This window comes from Anopheles stephensi, chromosome 2 (genome assembly GCF_013141755.1).
Source record: "Anopheles stephensi strain Indian chromosome 2, UCI_ANSTEP_V1.0, whole genome shotgun sequence".
Taxonomy (NCBI): Eukaryota; Metazoa; Arthropoda; class Insecta; order Diptera; family Culicidae; genus Anopheles; species Anopheles stephensi.
This window is the reverse complement of record NC_050202.1, coordinates 73549922-73575323: the sequence shown is the minus strand read 5'-3', so window position 1 is coordinate 73575323 and position 25402 is coordinate 73549922. Positions and strand designations below refer to the sequence as shown.

The window sequence follows — 25402 nt, the reverse complement described above, 5'->3', positions numbered from 1 at the left end:
ATTTTGCACTAGCAAAGCGTTTGGCAACACTGGCATATTTGTGTTTACCATCAAAGTAACGACAGCTGAAAGCCGGACATCAGCTGACCGCGGGCAACGCCGTTTTCCCGATTCCCCTACCCACGGTGAGTTTAAATTGCTGTACTTTTCTACGAAATTAAGTAACAAAAATTTCCTTCGACAGCGCCCCAAAAATCGCACCACAATGAATCAGGAAGATCTGTACTGGTTCACCTTCATTCTCGTCACACTGCTCGGGTTCTTTACGTACAAGCTGCTAACCCGCCACCGGTCCTACTTTCGACTGTTGCGTGTACCCTTCGAGCGGCCCCACTTTCTGTACGGTAATTTGGACGATGTGCTTAGCGGCAAGCTGACGACGATGGAGAAAATCGAACAGTTTTACCGGAAATTCTCCGCCCATGGGTAAGCAGGGGAAAGGGCACTGTCGGATGATCCTTGCATCGCGTCACATTGAATATCGCCCCCCTTTTTAAAGATTGTTCGGATTCTTCAACTACATGACACCGGCCTTGTACGTGCGGGACCCAACTCTTGTACGCCAGCTGCTGCAGCCAAACATGGGCCACTTCGCGAGCCACGGCTATTTCCTGGACGAAGAGAAGGATCGTTTTCTCGGCGGTCAGCTTCATCTCGTGAAGGGTGCGGACAAGGCATCGCAGCTAGCCTCCTTCCTTACGCCCGTTTTCCACGCCCCAAGCAATCTGTCTGCGATGGACAAAACTGTGCAGCGATGCTGTGCCGCTTTGGTCGACTTTATAGCATCGCGCGTCGAGCTAGAGCTGGAAATGAAGGCCATCTTCCTGAAGCACACACTGAACACGTTTGCCGGCATAGCGTTCGGCAAGGAGCTAAACACATTCCAGGACGACACGGATCGATTCTGTGCCGTGGCAAGCGGGATGGCATACGGAACCAATCCGGTGCAGGTGATTAAAACGATGGCATTCTACCTGGCGCCGGGACTTATGCGTACCATCGGCGTACAATTTACCGACCGACAGGAGATCGACTATCTGCTCAAGCAGTTCCGTTCCACAGCTTCCACCGCAACCACCAACTCGATGGGACGCTTCCTTAAGCAAGCGAATGACAAACTGAACACTTCGCAGCAACTGTCGGACGAACAGCTGACGGCTCAGTGTGCCACCTTCTTTACGAAGGGTTTCGAACCGACGCTTAATCTACTCTCGTTCGCTGTCTACGAGCTGGCCCAAAACCCAGCCGTGCAGCAGAAGCTGTACGACGAAATGGTCACCAGCGGGCTTGCAAACAGTGCGTCCGGTATACCACCGTACGAGCGTATCCGTTCGCTACCGTACCTGGACGCAATCGTACAGGAAACACTCCGCAAATGGCCACCCCATCCACTGCTTGTACGCGAGTGCACCAAACCATTCCTCATTCCGGCCACCGAAAATGGAGATCGAGCATCGATCCCGCTGAAGGTGGGTGACAAACTGTACCTGTCGGTGTGGGCCCTCCACCGGAATGGCGATTACTTTCCACAGCCGGAACAGTTCCGCCCGGAACGGTTTGTGGGTGGGCAGGTGGTAAGCGTGCCACACAGCAACACACCATTCATTCCGTTCGGCATTGGGCGAGGTTGTGTGGGGCAGGAGTTTGTAAAGTTGGTGGTGAAGGTTACGCTGGTGGCACTGGTCCAACGGTACACGCTGCAACCCGGAGAACGGACGCCCGAACCGTTGAAGCTGATCGAGTCGGCCTCTTCGCTGGAAGCACGGGATGGTTTCTGGATACGGATGGAACCGAGGGTAGCAAAGTGACGGAAACACACACACACACACACAGTATTAACAACTATTTTCGGCGCGTTCAAGACAGAGCCTGCCCAGTTAAAAAGCAATCAAACCGAAAAAACTATCAACCAAAAGCGAATAAAACCCCATCCAAGTATCGCACCAAAGCATGCTTTTCAGTGTGTCTCCTTGGTAACTTGGGCTTGGGCTTTAGGATTTCGCGCATAATTCACGTCGACTGCTCATATTCCTATTATACACCTACGGGGCAAAAAGTGAAACTTCAAATTTTCCCAAAAAAAAGCAAAAACAACACATCGATTTCGTTTTCGCAAGCTATCTAATATTGTATAGCATGTACAAAATTACCACCACACACACACACACACACACACAGTCTGAACATTCGTTTCCTCACATTCCGTCCTAGCTTCTGTGTATTCCTTTCCGTTGTTCTCTATCCAAAAATCGACCTCATATGCTGTCACCTCACCGTTTGTCTATACCTTCAATATCAGTTAAATTACAGCACAAACGAGGAGCAACACAGTAGGCTCTGCCGCTGTAGCATGTCCTGCCGCTTCCCACCCAACCAGAAGGAGCAAGATTGTATATTCGTAGTCTTTCCTTTTTCCTCGCGCCGATTAGCAAACAAACGAACTGGCGGCTCACAATTTTGCTAGCTAATAATGAAACCGATCAACAACGTATCAACAAACCGGTGCACCAATCTCTCTCTCTCTCTCTCTCTCTTCACTTTTTTTGCTTCAATTTGTTCTCTGTCCTACTTATGTTAGGTACACAGATCGGCAGGCAGGCAGGATCGGCCGATTTCGATACCGATTCTGCCACCAATCACTTTCCGTGCTTCGTTGTCTATCTTACACATTCCCTTTGCATCCCTGGCTAATATACTGGCTTGCGCACAAAAATTGCCCTTTTACGAACGTTGCTACAAGGGGCTATACACGTAAAATAGGCCACTCTCTCCCTCGTTCACACACACACACACACACACACACTCAAACACACACACACACATTTCTATAATAGTTATATCACATTTGAATAACAATTTTGCTAATAAATTATTCGATTTGGTACGATCGCGAGCACAAGTACTCGATTACGCTTTACCGTGTGACTTGCTTTGACGACACCGACACCCGCCTCCCCTCCCCCCCCCCCCACACCCTCCCAAAACACTAAGCCTTTAATCGTTTCTCACAGTCGAGCTGGTAGCGCAACCGGGCCGATTCCCGTTCCTCCGCGTCCAGGTACCAGAGCGTTATGGCGTACCGGGTGCGATGGGCCGGCTGGACCTCGTGCGGGTTGCGCCGGTCCGACCAGAAGAACAGGATGCGATCAAAGATGGGCTCAATGTCGGCAACGCGATCGTTGCATCCCTCCGGGAAAATCCTAAAAGTAGTGCCGAAGTACAGTAACTAGCAAAATGGCTGTGGCGGGAAACGATTGCCAGCGAGAGACACACAACATACCTGAGCAAACCACCGCTTTCCCGCACGTCCCAATCGAGGTTAAGATAGTAGATGGCGGTAATACAGCGTCCGTCCCGGTTGGGATTGTCAACGTGCTTCACGTAATGGGACCCGGACCCAGGATAGCATGCGACCATAGCCTAAAACGATACGAAAAAATCATACCTGAGTTAATATGTTCCACAGAAACTAGGAAAAACACAAGCCAAGGGGGTTCAAGCTCCATCCTTCTGGCAGCCAAACTGCGCATATCGCTTTTTGATAAGTGCTATCAGTCTCAAATTCAAAGTCTCTCTAGTCACATAGCTGCAAAAGTCCACAGGAAACTGGACTAGAATATATTAAAATGCCTTAAAAACATCTCCACAGCAACAAACCACAGAATGCTATCCAACCAAAGCCGGCCCTGTCCGTAAGCATTCCCCCTTTCGTACCCAAAATTCGGGTACGAAACCATCGTCATCATCATCATCATCATCATCATCATCATCATCATCCCCGTGGCGTATGGCGTACGTGACAAACTCCTCGGTGTCTCGGTCGGTCGCTCGGTCGCAAAGACGAATTCGAAACTGTGCGCACGCCGCTGCGCAAATATTTTCCCACCGCCAACCATCGACCCGCGGTATCCCGCGTGTTGGTCCCGGAGAAGCTTTCGGTGCAATGGGCGTTGGAGCATTGGAGTGCGCGCGCTTAACATGGTGTTTGTGTGGTACACCTGAGTCCCACTCCCCCATTATCAGCTGCGCGCACCTTGTGAAGGAATCGTGCGTTATCCGATGGATGTGGTAAGGGGTGGTAAGCTAAAACTTCTCGGAACAGGAAAGAGACAGAAAGAGGGAGAGAGCACAACGGTTGGCAGAGATTGAACAATCAGTTGCAAAGCCCTTCGCTGATAGCGTTCGCTTAAGTACACGATAATACAACGCGAAAGCCGGTGTTAATCCAGCGTGATACGATCGAGAACTAGCAGCACAAGGTGGGTGTCCATCCATATCATTTACAAAACTCCAATCAGTAAAACATTAATCTAAAATTGCAGGTCGCTGTTAGACGAAGACGGTCGGCAGGATATTTGAGGCTCCTGGAGGATGCCTTCTCCCACAATGGAATGTGACCAAACAAGAGCATTCCCGTGTGATGAATGGTGGACCCGGTGGCTCTCAAATGAGGAGTAATTGTTGTACGTGATACTCCCAAATAAATCATCCCCATTCGAGAAGTGGTGTATTAGTCAGAAGTAACAATAAGATAAGCAGCGCAACGGATAGCACACTTGGCACAGATAAGCGCGCTACGCATTGTTTGTGAATGAATGATTCAATAGAGCTAGTGGCACTACGGCACTAATCTCTCGGTTCAGTAGTGACCAGATAGTAATTTGAAATTCTACAATCCCTTGAAGACGGCGCTCGCCTTCTATTCGCATATCTGGATATAGTGGGCTGCCCGGTGGTCGACTGCGACTGCGGGGCACCGGTGTTCTACGGCAGGACCCGGAGTTCAAGTCTCATCTGGGTCGTTCCCCTAATAGTGAGGACTGACTATTCAACTATACGGTATCATTAAGTCTAGTAAGCCAGAAATGGCAGGCATGACCTTAAGCGGTCGTTAGGCCACAAAAGAAGAAGAAGACTTACATAGTAATATTTCGTCTTCTCGGTGATTAAGTGTAAGGTTCAATCTGCACAAATCTCTAACGATCAATCCACGGTCCATAAGAAACGATCCAGGCTTTCCGTTCTAATTGATAGGACGACCTGGCGCACCGGGTAGAGGCAACAAAGGGCCGTCGGTCTTCATACGACAGGTCGGCAGTTCAAATCCCATCCGCACCGTTCCCCCGTAGTGAGGACTGACCATCTAACTTTTTTTTCCTTGGCACTACAACCTCGAGAGGTCTCGGCCTGCCATTTCTGGCTTTCAGTGACTTAATTTTACCCGTAGTAAAGTTTTCATATCCCTAGGTACGGGGAGATGGTCGAGATGGGATTAGAACCCCGGTCCTGCCGTGTGAAGGCCGGCGCCGTTATCGCATCTGCCACCGGACCGCCCCAAACTATGACTATCCAACTTCGTGGTAATTAAGTCTAGTTAGCCAGAAATAGCAGGCATGACCTAAGAGTAGGAGGTCTTTAGGACAATAAAAGAGAGATAGAGAGAAAAGGACGGCCTGGCCTTATTGAAGAGAGCATTTGAGTACTATTTTAAATAAGGTTGCCAATTTAAATAATCAATCTAGCAAAAAAAAAAAAGCGATAGTAGTTTCCAGTTCTAAAGCATGTCACAACTCTTCAAAACAGTTGGAAAATAATCCAGAAATGCCACATGAATGCCTAGTGACTGCTTAGAAGGAATGGGTGGTAAGAGATTTGTACAGAAACACCCCCATCTTGATTGCCGTAGACCGACATAAGTTTGCCAATTGCTATACCCTAAACCAACGTCCTTGGTGTGTCATCTGCATGGCTTCATCGTCCAATTATCTTCGCCACTTCGTTGACATGTGAGCAAGTGTCAGCCATCTAACTCCAGCATGTCTAGGCTTTCTGAACATAACCCCGCTATCCCGGTAATACCCGATATTAAGCTAAAAGCGACGATCGATTAAAGACCATGGGGTAACCCCTTCCACGATCTTATCGTCCGTTGCAGAGGCCTTACAACACGAAGAAAGCCAGCTCTATCCTTACACACCACGGCAGGCAACCATGACAAAAACCATTCAGATCGGATCAAGCGCAACGGGGAAGCGGCAGGAAGCCATGTAATCGCGATGTCGGATGTCTCTGGTGTGTCATCAATCACGTTTCATTGATTGTGGGAGATGGTTGTGGGGCTTTTGTTGATCAAATGGTTTTGTTTTGCTGAGCAGCGCAATTTCCAGATTGAGGTGTAATTGCAAAAACAAAGCAACGCAAAACGATGTCCACACCGCCGGGGAGGGGGGATGGGTTCTCTTCCTCTCTGTGACACATATTGGAAGATGATTTCATTCTCGGTCAATATTAATACGCCATTGAACGGTGGAGAATGAGTGGGCATGGGCAGATGTTCTCCAGATGCAGATATACTCCCAGAACGCAGTATAAGGGGCTAACAGTGGGGCAGTTAGCCGTAAATAGTAGTAGCACTAATACATTGGGCAAATAGGCGCAGAAGGGGCACAACTGACCGGGTTTAGTAGAAGCGGCAGCAGGTGATTTAGAGGGTTTTAGATTCGTGGAACTGATCCACTGTTTACACCGATCCAACAGCAAACTGTTTACAAACGGGGCGGGTGGACGGGTGGTAAAAATGGTCGCGCAAAAAGCTTTTCCCTTTTACCTGCCCGCTGACCGCAACCCGCATGTGACAAACATCCGCTTGTGCCACAATTGTGCCCGAAGAAACGTGGCAAGATAAGACGACCACATCGGTCATGGTTGCATTCGATGATTGTCATCGGTCGGTGTGTGCAAGAAGTGTGAAAGTGCAGCCTTCTACTCCCGGGTGGCCCTGAACGCGGTTATAAGCCAGCCGGGTGGGAACCTACGTGACCATCCGGCCATACGCACCATCCGTTCGTTTGGGGAAAGGGATGGTACGCCTCAAGGTCTTTCATTGATCTGTTCTCCCGCAGTGCCACAGGTTGAGGGAAATGAAGGAAAAAAGAAGGAATAGAATAGCACACAGCAGAACGGAAAGCATGCAAACAGATGATCGATAATGTCAAGGATGACCATCGCCAGAGAAGCTTGGGCTGGAACCGGCACCAGTCAAGTAGGAGTCCCCCCAGTCAGTGCTGGAAAGATGAGACGCCAACAGCGTCGTACCATAACCTGGGCCAACGAGAAACATTCGGCAAAGGCTCGGTAAGCGAACGCTCGGAAAGGTTATTTCGAGGGTGAAGAAAGGTAATGCGCAGAGCAACAGAGATGGCACGTGTACCAAGAGCAGGCTAACCAACGTGCACGTGCGAGCTCACGTACGCATTTGGTAGCATGTTGCGCGACATTCAAATTCGGAGCGAGATTTCGTCGCACGGCACGGAACGCGCGCACATGTACGGCTGCACGTGCTCGTTTCGCTTGGTAGGTACCACCAGCCACAGAGAGACCGCTTTTGCCCCATGCAGAAATCAAAAATTGCCGAAAAGATTAATTGAAGACGTACCTTTGTTCGCTCCTTGATATTATATCGGCCAAGTTTGCCATTGTTCTCCATACGCTTGCAGTTGGTAATGACTGCATCGACCTGCGGATGAACGTGCGAAGTGTAATTAGCTCCAGTTTGCCCGAGGGAACAACGTTTTAACACACAAACACACACGACATTATACTTACACGATTGATAAGGTATCCGATGCTGCTGCAGCCAGGTTCCTTGCCACCGATCCAGGTGATTTTGTCTCCTCGTATATGGCGCAGATTGTTTCCAACCCGGTTCGAAACTAGTTGCCCGTCCTGTAAGAAAAGTATTGTTGCATTACCACATTGCCTTATCGGAATTTCCCACCCCGGGGAAAAAAAATCGTAATGCATTCCTAATGGTGTGCCATGCGGGGAGGAATTCAATTTGTGCACATTTGTACGCCAAATCAACAAAGGCAACAAAAAAAAAAACAGGAACGAATCGGCAAAGTCGTCTTAAGCGTTAGATAAGATAAGCAAAAAGGCACATACAGACATCTTTATCCTACCGTGCTAGGCGGCCGACTTATGTATGTTGCAAAAATTATACCAAGCTTCATAACTTTGATCATGTCAAGGGAAGGGCACTGGTTTAATGCAATCACGGGTCCTCAATTTCCATAAAGCACTCAATTTTCTTACCCGAAACACTCCGGACGAATACATCCCGGTCACCTCGTCGAGCACTTGCAGACCCCGCTCCTGGCCCAAAAAATTGTCCAACACGCACACGCCATACTCGTTCATATCCCGTATCAAGCTGTGGCAGGCTTCGTCCAAATTTTCACAGTCCAAATCGAACATTTCGGCAGCAGCTCCACTGCCCTCACTGGCAGCAGAATGCGGCGTCGCATCGCCACCACTGCTCCCAGTGGAAACAACACCCGGACCGGAAGTGGGCTTTCCATTGTTAGCTACACTAAGGTTCGAAACCTGTTGAGTCCTTCCCTTGCGAATGTCTTGCTGCTTTGCTTGCTCCACTTTTGCTAGAATTGGTCCACTATCCACTACCGCACTGCTGGCCTGCCGGAGGAGGGCGGCCAACTGTTGTTGTTGCTGCTGCTGCTGCTGCTGCTGCGCTTTGGATGCTGTTGTCCGCTGGTCAAGCTGCTGCGGTTGCTGTAGCAACATCACACTGCCACCCGACTGTGCTAGCTGCATCTTCGACGCTCTGCCCGAGTACACCGGGTTACTTGGATCGAGCAACACTACTGGCTGACCGTGGTCACCACCGTCACTGCCGGGCACGGCCGGATTGTCAAGCACAAAATGGTTATTGTTGTTCAGAAAGGCGACCGCGTCCGTGCTAAGGTCGGTATCGAACCGATTGTTGTTGTCTGGCGTCTGTTGCTGCTGCTGTACGTCTTCTGTGATTGCAAAATCCGACTCGATGAACTGTTCTGGCAGCTGCTGCTGCTGCTGCTGCTGGTGCTGTTCGGTACCGTCGAATACGTTTAAGTTGTTAATGTTGTTGAGAAAATTGTTCTCGTTCAGTATGTGATCGACGTCGAGCTGGTCAAGATCGGCGAGCTCCTCGGCGGACGCGAGTGCATCGATCGGAAACAACTTTGAAACTGCGAGCTCGTTCAGAAACTCATCGCCACTGTCGCTACCGTCGGAGGCTATCATCGGTTGCTGCGTTCGCGCGCACGTCGTCGCTGCAGCTGACTCCCCGCCGTTGTACATAGGGCCAACAACGGGGGTTGCGGTGGTTGCTGGCGTAGGGTGGTGGGTAGGGACGGTGGCGATAGCAGAAGACGCATTCTGATCTGCGGGCGACTGTGTTAGTGAAGGGTGTGCAGCGATGTTTACATTTGCTGCCTGTGGCACAAACCCACCGTTGATGGTGTTGGTGCTGCTGTTCGGTTGTAGCATTTCTGCACGTACACAAAAACTGCTGCCTTCGGTCGTGGCGGCGGATGATGGCATGAAAACATTTCCCAGCTGCTGCTGCTGCTGCTGGTGTCCATCGCTGCAAGGAACAGCAGGATATATTGCACAAAGTGTTTGCCGATTCTGTTGCTGTTGCAGCTGCATCGATGCTGCCGCAACCATTGTTGACGATGGCTGCGGTGGCAGATGTATCGAACGGCACTCGGTCTTGTGTACCTTCCAGTCTATCCGCTGATGGTCAACCGAACAGTAGTACGCAATCTGGCAACGGCTACACCGTCGAAGCCCTTCGTTCACACCACATATGCGGCACTGGTGCTGGAAGTGACGATGCTGCTGTACGATCATGTTCGGTGTGGTTTGCTGCTGGCTGGCTGGTTGCAAATAGTTCGTGAAACGCTGTGGACCGCTACTGTCTCCCATCGCTGTTGTGGGTGCAGACGGTGCTGGCCTTAGTTGCTGAAATCCTTCCCGATATCCGCCAACATCTCCCCATGAGCACTTGGGCACAAAATCACAACAAAAATGTATCACACAAACACACACACACACAAGCGTACGCTCACGCACTTACACAAGCAACAAGCACACGGTACGGGTTTTAAATTCGCCCCGCAATGGGCTGATGCAAAACACGGCACACGGCACGACAAATAAACATACTCAGCTTTATGCTTCTACTACCCAGCGAAGTCACAAAAGCAAACTACGTTTGGTAGAACTTCTTCAACAGTAAACGGAATCCAAAACGCGCTGAAGGTTGGTGCGATTGTTTTGATTATCCAAGTAGACCGTGGATTCGGTGGCCTTGTTTGACATTTCTCATTTTGCTGCACCACACACTCCCTTCACACTGTTGCACTTCCTACGCGGCTGCGAGAACTGCACTAGACACATAGTATACACACATACACACGGACGCACATACGCTGACTAACACTCTCTCTTTCACTCTGTCACTCCTCACTTTCTCCACAAACGCACCAACCAACCTGCCAACGTTATTAACCACACAATGTGGGAATTTCACAATTTGACCGACAACGACCTTGCAAAAGCAGTGGCTCCTTTGCCTGTTCCATCCGTCGTATGCTTCCGGCTACTGCTGCTGCTGCTGCTGGTGCTACCACTTTCGGCGGTGTTGTTACGCATTTCAACTACGCCGCTACGGTCCCTACGTATGCCGAATTCGGTTGTGTCTTATTACGGATTCGTATCGCAGCGGCAGCACAAACGACACCGTCGGCAACACTGTTTGTCAGTGACTTTCATCTTCCGCTAATCACGCGTGCATACACTCGCAGTCGTACCACCACCGGGCGCACAGGATGTGACAGACACAACAGCAAGCACTCCTTTTTCTGCCGTACAAAAATCCAATGCACTTGAACCAACTTTCCACCGTCCTTTGGACGTATGCGGTCTCGAATCGCAGCTGCAGCAGCAGTACACACAGAACCAGACCAGACCAGGCCCCGACACACCGTACCGTAACGAGTGCAGAAAGCGCTGTAAAATCGGACCTTTTTGTACGAGTGTGTGCGTGTCATCTGCGTGCTGCCGCATTGCAGGGTTCGTCCGCATGCTCCTGCTGGTCGTTTAATCGTTTCTGTATCGCATAAGCATATCTGCAGCCCATCTCAGTAGGCTCGGTGAGGGTGAAGTTTGCCGACAGCAGTACCCCGATGCGGAGCGTTCTCATTGGAAATTAAATTGCAGCCGAACACAACACACAACACACACATTTTTTCTGACATTTGACGATCCTTCCTTAGTTGCTAGTTGTTTATTTGTTTAATTTCATTCAAAATTCTACTACGACTCGACACGATGATCACACGACCGACACACAGGGTGTGTTTGTGCGGTGCAGATGCGGCGATCAACGATCAAATTGTCCCATTGCGCACTGCCGTTTTGTCGTGTTCCTTTTCGTTTCACAGTCCATGCAAACCTTTCCGGCAGACAGACCATCATCCTTTAACTGTCGTCCAGATTCTGAAGCCGGGGTTTGCCTGCTGCTCGTTTTGGAGGACTGAGTTTCAATAAATAATACTTATTCCAGGTTTTGTTTTTCTCTCCCTCATTTCCCCTTTTGGGGGCATTAACTACTTCCTAGACACGCCAATCCACCACTAAGCTTATTATAGTGCAGTCGATAAATTCGCCGACAACCGGTTGAGTATGCGAGCAGGAGATTGCTATTGCTATTGGCGGTACCGGAGCCCGACGACTGTGGCGCGTTTAACGGTAGCCCGGTTGTGGTGGTGGTCGTCCCCATATCGCCGCCACTGTGCTGCGGATGATGATGATGATGATGGTGGTGGTGGTGCGACGATGACACCAATCCTATACCACTCCTTCCACTCCCAGAAGCCTGTAGACCCTGTGGGTTGGCGTGTGTGATGTTCATCTTTGGATTGGAGGTGCCATTGTTAAGTGACGCAAAGCTGTTGCCCCGTCCCGGTGCGGACGAAAGTTCTCGCGCTGGCATTGCCGCCGCGTTGGACGAGGAGAGAGTGGAAGAGCCGCCCGATGATGAGGAGGAGGACGAAGGAAGTAACATTTGTTTGGCGTCCCAGATTCGTATCGTGCCATCTGCACAGGACGACACGAAGTGACTGCTGTCTTTGCTCCACGTGATGCACGTAATGGCCGCTGTGTGATCTTTCAGCTCGGTCAGCTGCGAACCGGCTGTTAGATCGAAAATGCGCACACGATTCTCTTCCCCTACAAGAGAGAGAGAGAAAAATGGGGGGTAATGAAACACCCGTTCGGAGGGCCTACAATCGTTGTCCGACTTACCTCCCGCTGCAAGATACTTTCCATCCGGACTGAAGCATATCCGCTGCACCGGTTGCCGACAGTCGGTAAAGATACGCAGCAACTTCCCGGTGGTAACACACCAAAGCCGCACCGACAGGTCGGTAGATCCGGTCGCCAAATAGTTCCCATTCGGATGGAAAGCTATCGTGTCGACGTCCTGCGTATGGCCTACATACATTTGCAACGGAAAGCGGCGATCGGTGGACCACAGGCGAGCCGTCGTGTCGCGCGATCCCGTCGCAAAGTACAGTCCGGTGGGACTTTCCGCCACGCACCAGATCGGATGATTGTGGCCGCGATAGATCGCCCGGCACGTGTAGTCACTGCCCATCCAAGCACGCATGGTGCAGTCTCGTGAAACGCTTACCAGCAGCGGACTGTACTCGGAAAAGAGCAGATCCGTCACGGCGTTACCGTGCCCGCGCAAACACAATCCACCGGTTTCGGAGCTGGAAATGGTAACAAAAGGAATGTGAATAAGAGGCCGTTTGAAGTAAGCCGTTATAATAAACATCGTTAAGCAAAGATCACGTACAAAGTGTTTTCCAGGCATCGATTTTCAAGAAATTGCTTCCATCGTTCCCGTTTCGTAAGGCGCCGCTTATGCGGCGGAAGCAACCTGTTCATCCGTTCGATGTTTGCCGATCCGCGCAAATCGAACATACTATCGACGCCATCATCCAGCAGGGACGTTCCGTCGCGCTGTCTATCCGCGCCCGAACCTATCCGATGCTCCGATTCGTCTCTACCGCTGCTGCTGCTGCCGACAACCTCCTCCGCGTACTCATCATCATCGGAATCGTCCGATTCACTAAATCTACTATCACAGGTGGTCACGTTCCAACAACATTGCCGATCGCGAAAGCTAGCGTACGGTTTCCGGCCCATCTGGGTGCTGCGGTTGGTTGACCAAAGCATGATGGTTGAGTCTTCGAAACCGCTCGCGACATGGCAGCACCCGGGATCGATGGCCATGCTGGTCAGCTGTTGGCCAACGTTTTCTAAGCTGTACACACACAGTGGCCGCTGATAGATGGACAGCTTTTCCGCGCTTTCCTTCAACCGTCGCAACCGTTCCTGGCTGTCGATTCGCGCGAACATTCCATCCATACCGATGCTACCGGTGACCGATTCGTTTTGTTGCTGCTGCTGTTCCGAAATTCCGCTAACGGAAGCTTGCGGATCCTTTATGCAATTCCCGTACTCCTCCTCATCATCGTCTCCGGCAAGCAGCACCGAACCGCCGAACCGATCGTTCGAGGAAGTTCCGTTCTCTGCGTCAAGCATTTTGTACCGCAAATAGCGTGCGTTAAAGCCGTTCAGCAGGAGATAGCGCTCATTCTCGCGCTCCGTGTGCTCGGTGAAATCGTACTCCGGCGGTTCCGATCGCCTAGCAGCTCCTACCATCCCATCGTCCAAATCCATCGGCATGCTGCTGCTTCCGTTTAGCTGCCCGTTCGAGGAGTTTGATCGAACCGTGGGTTGTGATCGTCCGATCGGGGGGTGGTCCAACGGTTCGCCACCCGAACTGTCCGGCCGATAATCCTCAAAGTTCTTATCGTCAGTCGTATCGAAGTAGAACCACGTGCGCAACGTTTGCAGAATAAGAGAATGGCCGTGCTTTGCTAGGTATTGGCGCATGGCAGCGATGGACGCGGTGCGAAAGCGTAACTGCGTTTGACAGGACCGGAACTGCACGAACAGCGGTTCACTTTCGCAGTCCTGAAACCGGCTAATTTGCGACAGCTTATGGATCAACCTTCGATACGTTTCGGTACGCGCCGAATCGGAAGACCGTCCGGGGGAAAACACGATGGCAGCGCTAGGCATAACCACCGAACTCAGATCCGCTCCCAGCGGCAAACTGTCAATGATGCCGTTCATTTTCTGCTGGTTCAGCAGCAGCAACGGCGATGTGCCGGCAGGACCAGCCGCAGTCGGTTCCACCTTGCCCACCAGCGGTGCATGTTTGCGCAGGAACTCAATCGCCGGTCGCCAGTCGCGACCCTTCAGCATCTCGATGTACAGGTGACATAGCAGCGGTGGGATAATCTCGTTCAATTCCGTACGAATCGGCTCCGGCTGGTTTCGTACAAACTTCGCAAATCTGTGGGCGAATGAAAAGGCGATGAAGCGTTAGTGACAGTGTGGCCGTGTGATGCGCGCTGCCGACTGGACGCACTTGGCAAAATGTTGATCAACTTGGGCTAGGTTTGAGTTTAGGCAGATGTTGGAGTACAGAAAACTGTTCACCATCGATGTGTCGTTTTTGATGGCAGTGTTCATCACAATTTGCTCAGTTGATTGCGTGAGGATGAGATCCGATTTGCGGTAACGATCGGTAACCTGGCAACGGTAGAACGAAAAGTAAGCAGAACGAAATGTAAGTCAAAGGCGGTGTTCACGGGTACGCTTGCTTCCGGTGTGCAGTGCCGGGAATTTTTGCAACAACGCCGTTCGCTTGTGGTCACCATCGTCGGGATGGTAGGGTAAGGCTTCTCAGTACGGTATCCTACACTTAGCACACACACACACAAACACATTCCACTCCATTAACCGGATCGAACGAAGCGGTTCCTTGCTAGGGACAGCCCGTTTGCACGATGGAAGCGGACCGAATACCGCAACCCTGACGTTACACTTACACTGTAGTTGCGCGCTTTCAGATACGTTCCGACGAGGCTGCGAATCAGATCGTTTTTGGATTTGCGAGATTTGCTGGTAGTGCCACTGTTGCTACTGCTGCTACCGCCGCCGCTGCCACTACTATTGTTCGCCGTTATTGTTGATCTTTTCGCATCAGCCATTTTTCCCCCGTGTGTTTTTCCATTCGTACTAACACAAGAACCGCACAAAACAGGAATCCGGAACGCGGCTGGGCAAGAGGCAAGAGAAAAAAAAACAGACAACTGTCAAACGATCAAACTCGGATCAAAGTGTGTGCGTCTGGGCCGGGTTGGTGCATGGTGGCAGTTTCGTTTTTTTTTTGCACGCAGAAAATCGCCGCATTCTTGACAATCACTGACCCGAACTGTAGCACAAACTGTTTTTTTGAAAAATAAAATGATTTGCTTCTCGATTAAAAGTTTTTTTTCTCGTGATAAGTATGAAAATGATATGAAATTTATCAGGACGAATAATAATATCAACATTTTATATCACAGCAAAACATTTGCTTACATCCCACATTAAGCACGAAGTATTATTCCGGTCAAAAAGCCCTCATTTAAAACGATTTGAACTTCAAACAAACCTATCAAAGTGCATTTGTTTCTCAAATGTTGTTATCTTTCTTAAAAAAAAACACCGCCATTCCACATTCTACCCGATTCGCGGCGTGCTGCTGTCAAACGTAATGTCCTTCGCCGCACGCAGTATGCCATGTCGAAAGCTTTTCGATGTTCTTGAACACCAAAACGTCAAAGCAGAAGCTTTATCGAAAGTGGAAAGAGTTTCTCAACATTTTACGCGTCCAAAGTGTTACGTTTTTCGGCGAAAATACCTTGCAAATCTGGTGCAAACTGTTCGCAAAGGTATGCAGAAGCAAGCTTTCAGTCAGATAACACGGATTACGCATCGTTAAGGCAGTGAAATCGTCTCCCAAAAACTGGATCCGAATCTCTTTCTTTGCACCCATTGAGTTCGTTGTCTTCTTCGCTGCGAAGTAGTACCTCTTGCGAATGTTGTATATAGGTGTGTGTGCGTGTGTGTGTATGTGCGTTCCTTGAAAAGCTCCCGTGAATATACAGCCTTCACCGTACCAGAGAAGCAGCGTCTTGCTCTCGTGAAAATGTTTAATTTCTTTTTATGCTGCCCGTCGCATTTGCTATGCTGGCTCGTTCGAGGATATTCGTCGTCCTGGCCGCGTATGGTCATGCTGGCACGTAGTCGCGGGGGGAAAAATTTGTGGTGGCATCCAAAATCGTGTGCCCCATACTGTTACGCAGTTTAGCTCTGTTTATACGGTGTGGTAAATTACTGTAATTATTATTGTATGTATGCTCGCTCGGGGGTGCTGTGAAACATTCTGTCGGATAATATTGTATCGGGGGGGTTGTTGGTGGGTGACAAAGAAAGATGAGCAAACAAGCTTAGAAAGGGGTTTGTTTATCGATGTGTTCTCCACACATAACACCAGTATTTATCGCCCCCTCCGCGTTTCGTGTGTAAAGGGCTTCTAGTGTATGTGAACTGTAAATGCTCTCATTCTCTTATTATGTTAAAATTTAAGGACACATTAATCAACAGTTTAAATCATAATTCTGAATTAAGGAAGCATTTCTAAAAAGCACAGCAGCAGCAAGGAGAATTGTATCCCAGAAGGCACCGCAGCTTAGGCTATGGCTACTCTGTTTGACCGGTGCAATGTGAATGTGGAACGGACATGAATGGTTTGGGTCGTGGTTCACGAATGGGGAAATATTTTACACCCCCGGAATCGATGTAATCCCGTCATACGGTAGCTCTTTCCCTTGAATAAACTCAACGAATCATCTCATATAAAACCGGTTCGAGCAAGAAGCTGCACGCACGGAAACGCTCGCATGCACAAATACATGCCCAAAACCAAGGCTAATGTCGATTTTCGCCGTGCGTGCGCGACTCGTCTTCACTTGAACGTTTATTATTGCGATTCCCAAACAAGTCTATGTTCGTATGTTTTGTTCTCCATCCTAGAACCGTGCACAATGAAACAGGCACCATTATGCAGAATCATTTTCTTTTACTTTTCACTTTTTTATTCCTTGATAGGCGAAAAGCGGCAATATTTGTCGGCGACGACAGTTCAGCAGTGGCGGCAGCAGTGCATGATATCAACATAACAACTGGCACGACGCAAACCCTTCCCTGCCGGCAGTGTACCTTACACAAACACACACGAACACACACGCTCCACCGGATTGGATTCTGACTTGACGAGGTTGGTTCGGACGACTTGGTTAAACAAAATTAATCAATAATATCTCGCCGCGTGCTAACGTGTGTGCCTGCGGTGGTGTAGTGTGGTGCCAAATCCAAATCGATCAGCCCATCCTTTGCCCGACATAGACGGTTAGCCGTTTTTTTTCGTGTGTGTGTGTGTGTGTGTGTGTACGACACTTTTGGGGCAAATCTGCAACATTCCTAACTTTTATGTTATCCACACATGATCAACGGAAACGGTGCTCCAAAAATATGCAAAAAAAAACACAACATCACAAGTAGTCCGTGCGTAGAAAGACAAACCAAGGAAAAAAAACACACACACACACAAAATTAAAACTATACCGTTTGTATATACACACACACACACACACGCAACATTTCCGTTTTTAGATGTGTGCGTGTATGTGTGCGCGCGCGCTTGAATTTGTGTTAGTATGGGTAATTATGCTGGCGGTGTGGAAGAAGAATGGGAAGAAATGCTCTATGCTTTCTCTATACACGCAGCCCAAAAAAAAACCTGCCATTCCAAGGATTCTTGTTGCGTTACACGATTCGCAACTGTGTGAACTTTGCTGGCGCTCGTTAATGTGTGTGTGTGTGGCGGCATGTGTACTTCTTGTGATTGAAGCAAGGAATTCATTCCGCCCAAAATGCACTTTACGTGTAATATTCCCACCGTTTTTTTTATTGTAGGGAATGAATGAGCGCGAACCATTCATTTCCCTTGCTCCTCCCTGTCAGGATTGCGTTCAGGTCCCGGGTCGGTTCCTTCTTTAGCTTTTCCCTCGACACACAGATCGGTTAAAGGAAGCAACGAAGGAAAAAACGCGTAAAAAGTGTGTGTTGGTTCGGTGTGCAGGTTGATTATTTTACCCAAGGAGCTTTTGGTGTAAGAAGGGCTGGAGAACCGAGAAGAGAAGACAAAAAAACAAACGGCAAAGCGTATACAAGCTGTGGCCCACCGAGAGTATAGAAGATTTGAAACGAAGATGGTTGCTGCCTTCCCGGAGTGTGTGTGGTTTTAATGTTTTGCATTGCATTACTATGAGCAGAATTAGTGTTTGCGAATCGACGCACGCCATAGCAACCGGGAAAACAATATCGCCTCCCAGGAACGCTACGGGAGGAGACAGGGAGAGTACTTCATCATTTGAAAAACAATCTTGTTCCACACCTAGGTTGCTGTGTTTGTGAAAAGGTTTTTACCTGGACCCAGGGCAATCGAGAGCCACCGTACATTGCAAACAGAACGAGCCAACAGACGACAGCAGTGACCGAGTCCAGGCCGAGCTGGAAGGATTTAACGCATTCGGGATACAGATTTTTATGAATCGTGTTTACGAAAGTTAGGTAGGTTGTTCGGTATATAATGCATCCATTACGAGCGTGGTGTTGTTTTCATTTTAGGCACTAAACAGGACAGAGAAACAGTCACCAAATCCAGCCAAAGTCGAATAGCAAAATCACGTTTGAATTTAGTGCTTGGCAGTGAGAAATACGCTGTACCGCTCTGAAGTACCGGGCACCGGGGCTTCCGTTTTTCTGCACAATTAGTGAACTTGTCAAGGGTTTTTTGACGCCCTCCGCCGTGCTATTGAGGGAAAAGTGCGTAGAGAGATGGTGTGGCGCATAAGCAAAACAATAGATGGCAAGCACACTTACTAAGCAGTTTTAAAATACGTTCACAATAATGTCTTAAAGATATTCTGCTTGGAGGTGAACTCGTTCGTATAGGAGAAGATTAAGTAGCACAAACTTTACTGAAATATTTTGTTTAACTCCTGCTTATTACGTGTCAGGGCTTATTTGTTGCCCCCTTTTTTAACATTGTGATTGGGAGATCTCACATATGGGAGTAACAAAGCATCTCTTATATATAGCACCTCTTCTAAAAAAATCATTAATTTTAATGCCTTGTACAAGTGAACTGTTGTCCTTTATCTTACGAGGGCTCAGGGACGAGGGCTTTCTTCTCCTATATTAGTCTGATTAATATGCACTTGATCATTTGCCTTATTTGCTAGAATATCAGATGAATGTATAGCAGAAATATCATATTAATATTGGAAAATATCAGACTAGATCATATATTTTATCGATCGAAGCATCAAATAAGAACTAACAGCAATTAGGAACACCATTGAGTTAGAGTTAGCAACACGATCGGGCTCTTTTTTATTTTCAATCGTCCTGTAAAACACTAATCACTTATTTTCCTTTCTCTTTTCTTCCCATCCAATATGAACAATTGCAAACCATCCACAACCACCAATGCTGGGCTGTGGGGTGATGTGTCGGGAAAACATTCCATACAAAACGTTGCTTGCGTCGTTGTTGGATGGATTTTCTTGGTCGATACTACCGTGTAAATGTTAAATTGTAAAACAAAAAAAAAAAAACAAAACTCAAACCAACCAAAAATTCGAACCGAACGAAAAACCAAACGGAACTATGCTGTGTGCGCGCGGCTCTTGTTTTGGCGAATGTGTGTTATCGTTTCGCTGGCTCAATTGCCCGTGTTTTGCTTCTATCTGGTTTGATTGCATTGCTTCACTTGATTTGTAAAATGGTTAAATGCGCGTTTCCTTGTTTCTTGCTTTAACCGTACACACACACACACACACACATACATGATTCGATCCAATATTCACACGTGGAGCAGGTTATGGCAAACTTAAACTTCCAACAACCGCCCAGAAGCATACCGAGCAGTGTGTCGTTAAGTGGGAGAGGAGGCGGAGGCGGTGGTGGGGGAGGCAATAGCAGTGTGGTGGGCGGAGGTGCCGGAGCTTTCGGCAGTAGTGGGTTGGCCGGTGCCGGAGGACATGTTACCCCAACGTCCGGTATGTTCCCTTCGGTGGTCGGCGCTAGCGGTGGCCCATTCGGACAGAACGCCACACCTCCTTCGCAGCAGCAAAGCAATCAATCCTCATCGTCGGTGGCACCCCTCTCGCCCAACTCGAACGGCGCAGGAAGCGGAAACCCCCGGCCGGGCGGTGGTGGAGCGGGCGTTATGGGCGGGACGAGCGGACCGAACAATGGTGGTGGCGCAGGGCTCGCTAGTAACGGTCCCAATAGCAGCCAGCAGCAGCAGCAGCAGCAGCAGCCGCAACTGTCGTCCTCCGCCAATGCGCTGTCCGGCGGTGGCCGAAGTAGTAACCTGTTTGGTGCGGGAGTCGGCGGACAGCAGCAGCAGCGAGGTGGTGGTGGTGCGGGCAGTGGCTCGGGAGGCTTCGCGGACCGGAGGACACTGTCTGGGCTCAGCGGCACATCGATGGTAAGTGCAATCTCTAATGAAGCTACTCAACACACACACACTCTGAACACACACTCATGTAGCACAACTTCTCTAGGAGCATAGACTTTCACATTTGTTCTTGCCAAATGAAGAACGTTTAAATCATGGTTAAATTGTGTATTTTTCTAACTGATTCAAACGCGCACTTTACCGGAATTCGAATATGTTCTATCGCCTAAATGGTTGTAGAAATTCGTATTGTGTGTATCATTTTTAATCTTCTATCCATCTTTTCGTTTTAAATGCTATCAATGTGTGTGTGTGTTACTCTTGTTTCGATTCTTTTTGTTCTATGAAATGTTTGGTTTTTGGTTCGGTTTTGGTTGGTACAAGGGATATTAAGAGGTTTTCTTTGGTTTGCTTTATACTTCTAAGATTTCTGTGGATTTTTACGCCGTTTTTCATTGTTAGAAGCTCAACAAATGGCTCACATTTTGTTCGTATCTTACGTTCGACCATACAAGGCTACCCAGGTGTGGATAATCAAGATCAGATAATCACAAGCAGATATAATTCAGAAGATACTTCCTGACCGACGCTCCTCGACGGTGTTAAACCTTCGCCGTAATGTGTACATTTAAAATGATTAGTATTTACGTTTGTATTGTTTGTGATGGGGAAAATAGCAAGGTAAACGTTCCTTAAAATCTCTGAAAACGCCATCGAATGGCAAAGAGGGAAGTTTCAGTCCTCCTGTTCATTAGAATATTACCCTTCGTAGTGCAGTTTTTTTTGCCTGTCGCCGGCATTTGTTTATGAGTGGTTTTTTTTTTATATGTTCGACCGGGTAGAGATGGGGATAATGTTTATATTTATGTTAGTCAGGCAATTCCCTAGGCAATCTGTTGCCCTTCATTCGATGAGAGATTTTAACGTCGAAGCTTCTCTGTAGTACCTGTTCTGTAGTGAGATTTGTGTGTGTCTTTGCTGATTGTGACTTGATTTGCATTTGCAAAAGGGCTCTGAGAGATTCTGCTATCACCGTTCGAAGAGAGCCCCCCCGTAAGCAAGAGATGTGTGCGATCGCGATCCATGTATATATGCATATGGTTTGCATTGAAACAAATCCACATGCCTATAATACGGTCGACTGTCGGTGATCAACCTTTGCCGGGTGCCGAGCAGCATGTACACATTTACATAGCATACCGCCCCTGTACCGCCCCACAACCGACCCCACCGATTCTATGTTCCGTGCTTGCGACGACGACTACGACGCATCTGCTTACCGTTGTTTTTTTTAACGTTCATCTTGGGACGCATAGATTGGGAACATTCGGTGCCTATACAAACGTTTACAGTAGTAATAGTATCGTGGCGGGTTCATCGTTTAGAGGCCGGATGCATTTGTGTTGTTGTTGTTGGATTTGGATGCGCCGTAGTCGCAGTGGCAAACGTGACGCGTTGAGTCGGTGCTCTGCGTGTATGCGTGTTGAGAAGTGCGCCCTCTCACATATGAAGCGTTTGTGCGCGACCCTATGCGCGCGGTATCTCGTGTATGCTCACTCAACATTCACGCTAATCTGGTTTGTGGCCATTTGTGGTTGGTGCTTCTTGTGCACACGTTTTGTTTGTTCGCCGCTCGGGTAAAACATGTTTTTCGACTATTAGTGTGGCGGCTTGGTGCAGTGCTGTGTTTATACAATTAATTGTGCCTATTGATGTGGTGTGTTGCCGGCGTTTTTTATGTGAAAACGTTCACAACACATTGTCGCTCTTCCATTGAATTGCATTAAAAAACCGGATGCATAAAGTACACACACACCCAAACTGGCGTGGAGAAACAAAACAAACATAGAAGATGGTTAATGTGGAACGCGGTCTCGATCGCGCGTGTGTGTAAATGAAATAAAACATAAATAATTCTCTCTCCCGTTTTGCAAATACCATGTCCATGACAACGGCACCACGAAAAGCAAGACTACTAGCACATTCTAATCTGCTGCGCAGTTTTGTTATTAAGCCGTCTTGACGCGCGCGTGCCTCGTGCCTGTTCTCGCTGCGCCTGCTCATAACCTAGCTTATTTACATCCGTTCGCCGTCGCCTTCTACTTTATTAGGACGAAGCACTACTCTGCTAGTGTGTGCGTGAACGAACGCGTGTGTGTGTGTGTATAGTGTGATCTGCACCTGTCAAAAGGCGTTCGGCAGTGAAGAGGCGCAGTTTAGACGAAACCTTCTCGCAGAGCTGTTTTGTTTGTCCCCCCGGCGCGGCTGTATTCGCGTGTTGTGCCGTGTGCATTTGTGTATGTGCGTGCGTTAGAGGTGCTAGACAACGCATATCGTGTCGCCCCAACTTCCGGCAGCTTGCATCTCATTTCGCTTACTGTGCCGTGTGTTTATGTGTGTGTGCGCGCGTTTGATGAAGCATGTGCTCCACACTGCCGAAAGGAATGCCACACAAAGGATACTATCATCAGCGGCCGACGCCGGTGTCGGGTTCATCGAGTGTAGCATCCATCGGTGTGGGTAGTGTAGGAAGCGCAGGCGGTGGAGGAGTAGGGGAAGGAAATGTAAGTGAGTCATGGTGTAAATTATGCAGAAGCGAACTTCGATCATAGAGAGCCCCACATAAACGGAATGCGATACTGCAGGGAACATAGAACCGGCGAGCATGGCTATCTGTGATGGTAAAAAATTCGCGGAAGTTCGACACAGCACGACAAAAGAATGGCGTCCTTGTCGTTGGCATTGTCGGTGTGCGTCACGCTCAATCGTGATCGCAAAAATGGTGTTTTACAAAGCTAAAGTGACTATTGCAAGTGGCGTGCTTTCCTCCCTGTAGGGGCCGAACGGTGGTAGCGTTTTGTTTATTTTTGGCCAATGTATAATTGCGTTTCATGGCATCCTTACCTATTCCACATTCATGCGGAAACATTCACCTCGAGATGCGTTTTACAGCTTTCAGTGGAGGAAGATCACATATATTCCGGTCGCAGCATATTGTCGTCATATGTATGTGCTGTCAAACAATAGGGCCATTTTGCAAAAGTGTTTACTGTAGGTTTTTAATTTAGTTGTTGTCTCGGAAGCCTCTTTTGCTTACTTTTTTAGGCTCCATTATTTTCCAAAGTCTGAGCTCGACATGTATAATCTTATTGAAATGGGGTTCGATCGTGTGTCAAAAAGTAGTCAGCCTCCAGTCTCTTCTGTCCTACTCGGGAAAGGTTGTATTAGATGCATACAACAGCGTTGCTGGTTTCCAACGCACTGCGCGTGATGACAAGTATCTGTTCTAGGACTTGGCTAAGATGTTCGATGTGGAAAGTTCGCCCTTAATTAGATTCTGGTTGAACAATGTATTATTAGTTGCTATGATATAGGTTAATAACATGCTGATTAAACATTTCTTTATTGCCTTTCTATTTTCATGTTGTCGTGTGCAGTCCAATATGGTTTCGTTCATGCAGTCGCGAGGATACGGATCTCAAAGTGGGAATAGCCTCAACAACTACCACGGTGTGTTCGACGGCGGTGCGGCGGAAACTGGCACACCGCCCCTGCTCGATCTCTCCGAATTTCCTTCGCTCACGAACGCACGCGGTGGCCAAAACGATCAATCCCTGCCGCAGTCGAACGCGCTGCAACCTCCGGGCAGTAAACCGTACGGTAAGGATGGTGTTGTTAACGCGGGCGCGCAAAGGGGGGCATCATATATTGAGCTTTTCCTCTCGCTCCTCTCTAGTTGGCATGGTAAAGCAACCGACGTCCGAACAAATTGCGTTTACGATGTCGAACGAAGACTTTCCAGCGTTGCCCGGTACGCAGAACGCGGAAGGAAGCCAGATGGGTGCGGCAAGTCAGGGTCTGCAAGGCGTCCACCACCATCACCATCCGGACCATCACGGTGGGACGGATAGTTTGGGCGGTAAGGGTGCTGGCGGTAGCGGACCGGTGGGCAGTGCGGCAGGCATGGGCATGGACCTGCAGAGTGATTCCGGCAATTCCAACATTAACATGGATAAGGGGGCGATGAAGCGAGGCGTACAAACATCACCCAATGGTACGTTTTACCAGCAAAGAAAAAAAGAAGCTCTCCAGACCGAGAAGAGTGACAGAACGTTTCTTTTACCTTAATCTCTCCCCGCAGGAACGGTAACAAACATCCCTGCCAGTATGGTGAATAACCAGTTCGGTATGGTGGGCCTACTAACGTTTCTCCGGGCAGCGGAAACGGATCCCAACCTGGTGACGCTAGCGATGGGCCAGGACTTGATGGCACTGGGGTTGAATCTGACCGCGGTGGAAAATCTGTACCCGTGCTTTGGTGGCCCGTTTGCTGATGCGCCCGCGAGGTAAGTGAGACGACGGACCTTTTTTATCCTCGACCGGAATCTGTTAAATTGTTTGCTAATCAAATCGCGCGCTCCCCCTTTGGATTTCCGTAGGCCTCAGGATATCGACTACCCTGTACCGCCAGAGTATTTGATCAACATGTCAATAAGGGACAAGCTGTCGAAGCTAACGCTGCAAAAGTATAAGGATGATCTATTATTTTATTTATTTTACACGAACGTTGGTGATATGATGCAATTAGCAGCGGCTGCCGAACTGTAATTATTTGCACTGTCATTTTTTTGTTAGCGGCAATAACATTTTTGCCATTTTTCTTTCTCCCCCTTCCATCCATCCCAGGCACAGTAGAGATTGGCGATATCATACGGAGGAGAAGGTGTGGATAACCCGTGTGCCCGGCATGACACCGTACGAGAAGAATGGCACAACCGAACGTGGCACGTACTACTACTTCGACGCGCAAACTTGGCGACGGGTGCCAAAAGAATTTCAAGTGGATACAGTGAAGTTAGATAAATGTCCAAACATAAGTGCTTACGTTACGATGAGTGGACAGCCTGTATAATATTTATTAATTTGTAATTAAACCAGAAAATCACGGTCAGAAAGCACGGCATTTTTCGTTGTTGTTGTTGTTGTTGGGTGTGCTGTGAACAGTGAGTGTGTGAGTGCCGAAAGAGGGAGGAGAATCGTTCGATCGTTGCTGGCAAG

The 25402-nt window shown here is 48.7% G+C and overlaps 4 protein-coding genes and 1 long non-coding RNA gene across 7 annotated transcripts; 3 read left to right on the top strand and 2 right to left on the bottom strand.

Annotated features, from left to right (window-relative positions):
* The first annotated feature begins 29 nt into the window (after positions 1-29).
* LOC118504299 (cytochrome P450 9c1-like) lies at positions 30-2899 on the top strand. The gene is made up of 3 exons (XM_036038596.1): positions 30-125; positions 185-426; positions 500-2899. The coding sequence occupies exons 2-3, from the start codon at positions 206-208 to the stop codon at positions 1806-1808; spliced, it is 1530 nt and encodes a 509-aa protein (XP_035894489.1). The 5' UTR covers positions 30-125; positions 185-205; the 3' UTR covers positions 1809-2899.
* On the bottom strand, positions 2103-10867 carry LOC118504296. The gene is made up of 5 exons (XM_036038592.1): positions 8095-10867; positions 7606-7725; positions 7436-7516; positions 3281-3420; positions 2103-3200 (listed from the first exon to the last, which is right to left on the bottom strand). The coding sequence occupies exons 1-5, from the start codon at positions 9766-9768 to the stop codon at positions 2987-2989; spliced, it is 2229 nt and encodes a 742-aa protein (XP_035894485.1). The 5' UTR covers positions 9769-10867; the 3' UTR covers positions 2103-2986.
* On the top strand, positions 3847-5438 carry LOC118504303. Its single transcript, XR_004905287.1, has 2 exons — positions 3847-4259; positions 4323-5438. It is a non-coding gene; the product is annotated as an uncharacterized LOC118504303 (long non-coding RNA).
* Positions 10868-11096: 229 nt separating the features above from the next.
* Positions 11097-15077, bottom strand: LOC118504295. The gene is made up of 5 exons (XM_036038591.1): positions 14817-15077; positions 14354-14517; positions 12707-14278; positions 12151-12620; positions 11097-12075 (listed from the first exon to the last, which is right to left on the bottom strand). The coding sequence occupies exons 1-5, from the start codon at positions 14976-14978 to the stop codon at positions 11450-11452; spliced, it is 2994 nt and encodes a 997-aa protein (XP_035894484.1). The 5' UTR covers positions 14979-15077; the 3' UTR covers positions 11097-11449.
* Positions 15078-15571: 494 nt separating this feature from the next.
* LOC118504297 (regulator of gene activity) lies at positions 15572-25307 on the top strand. Of its 3 annotated transcripts, XM_036038593.1 has the most exons (9): positions 15572-15704; positions 16924-17092; positions 18276-18447; positions 19760-20374; positions 23782-24004; positions 24081-24398; positions 24486-24690; positions 24784-24948; positions 25031-25307. In XM_036038593.1, the coding sequence occupies exons 4-9, from the start codon at positions 19763-19765 to the stop codon at positions 25254-25256; spliced, it is 1749 nt and encodes a 582-aa protein (XP_035894486.1). In that variant the 5' UTR covers positions 15572-15704; positions 16924-17092; positions 18276-18447; positions 19760-19762; the 3' UTR covers positions 25257-25307. The 3 variants fall into 3 exon arrangements, with proteins under 3 accessions (XP_035894486.1, XP_035894487.1, XP_035894488.1); XM_036038594.1 differs by lacking the exon at positions 18276-18447 and having other exon boundaries at positions 15583-15704; XM_036038595.1 differs by lacking the exon at positions 16924-17092 and having other exon boundaries at positions 15602-15704.
* Positions 25308-25402: the final 95 nt, after the last annotated feature.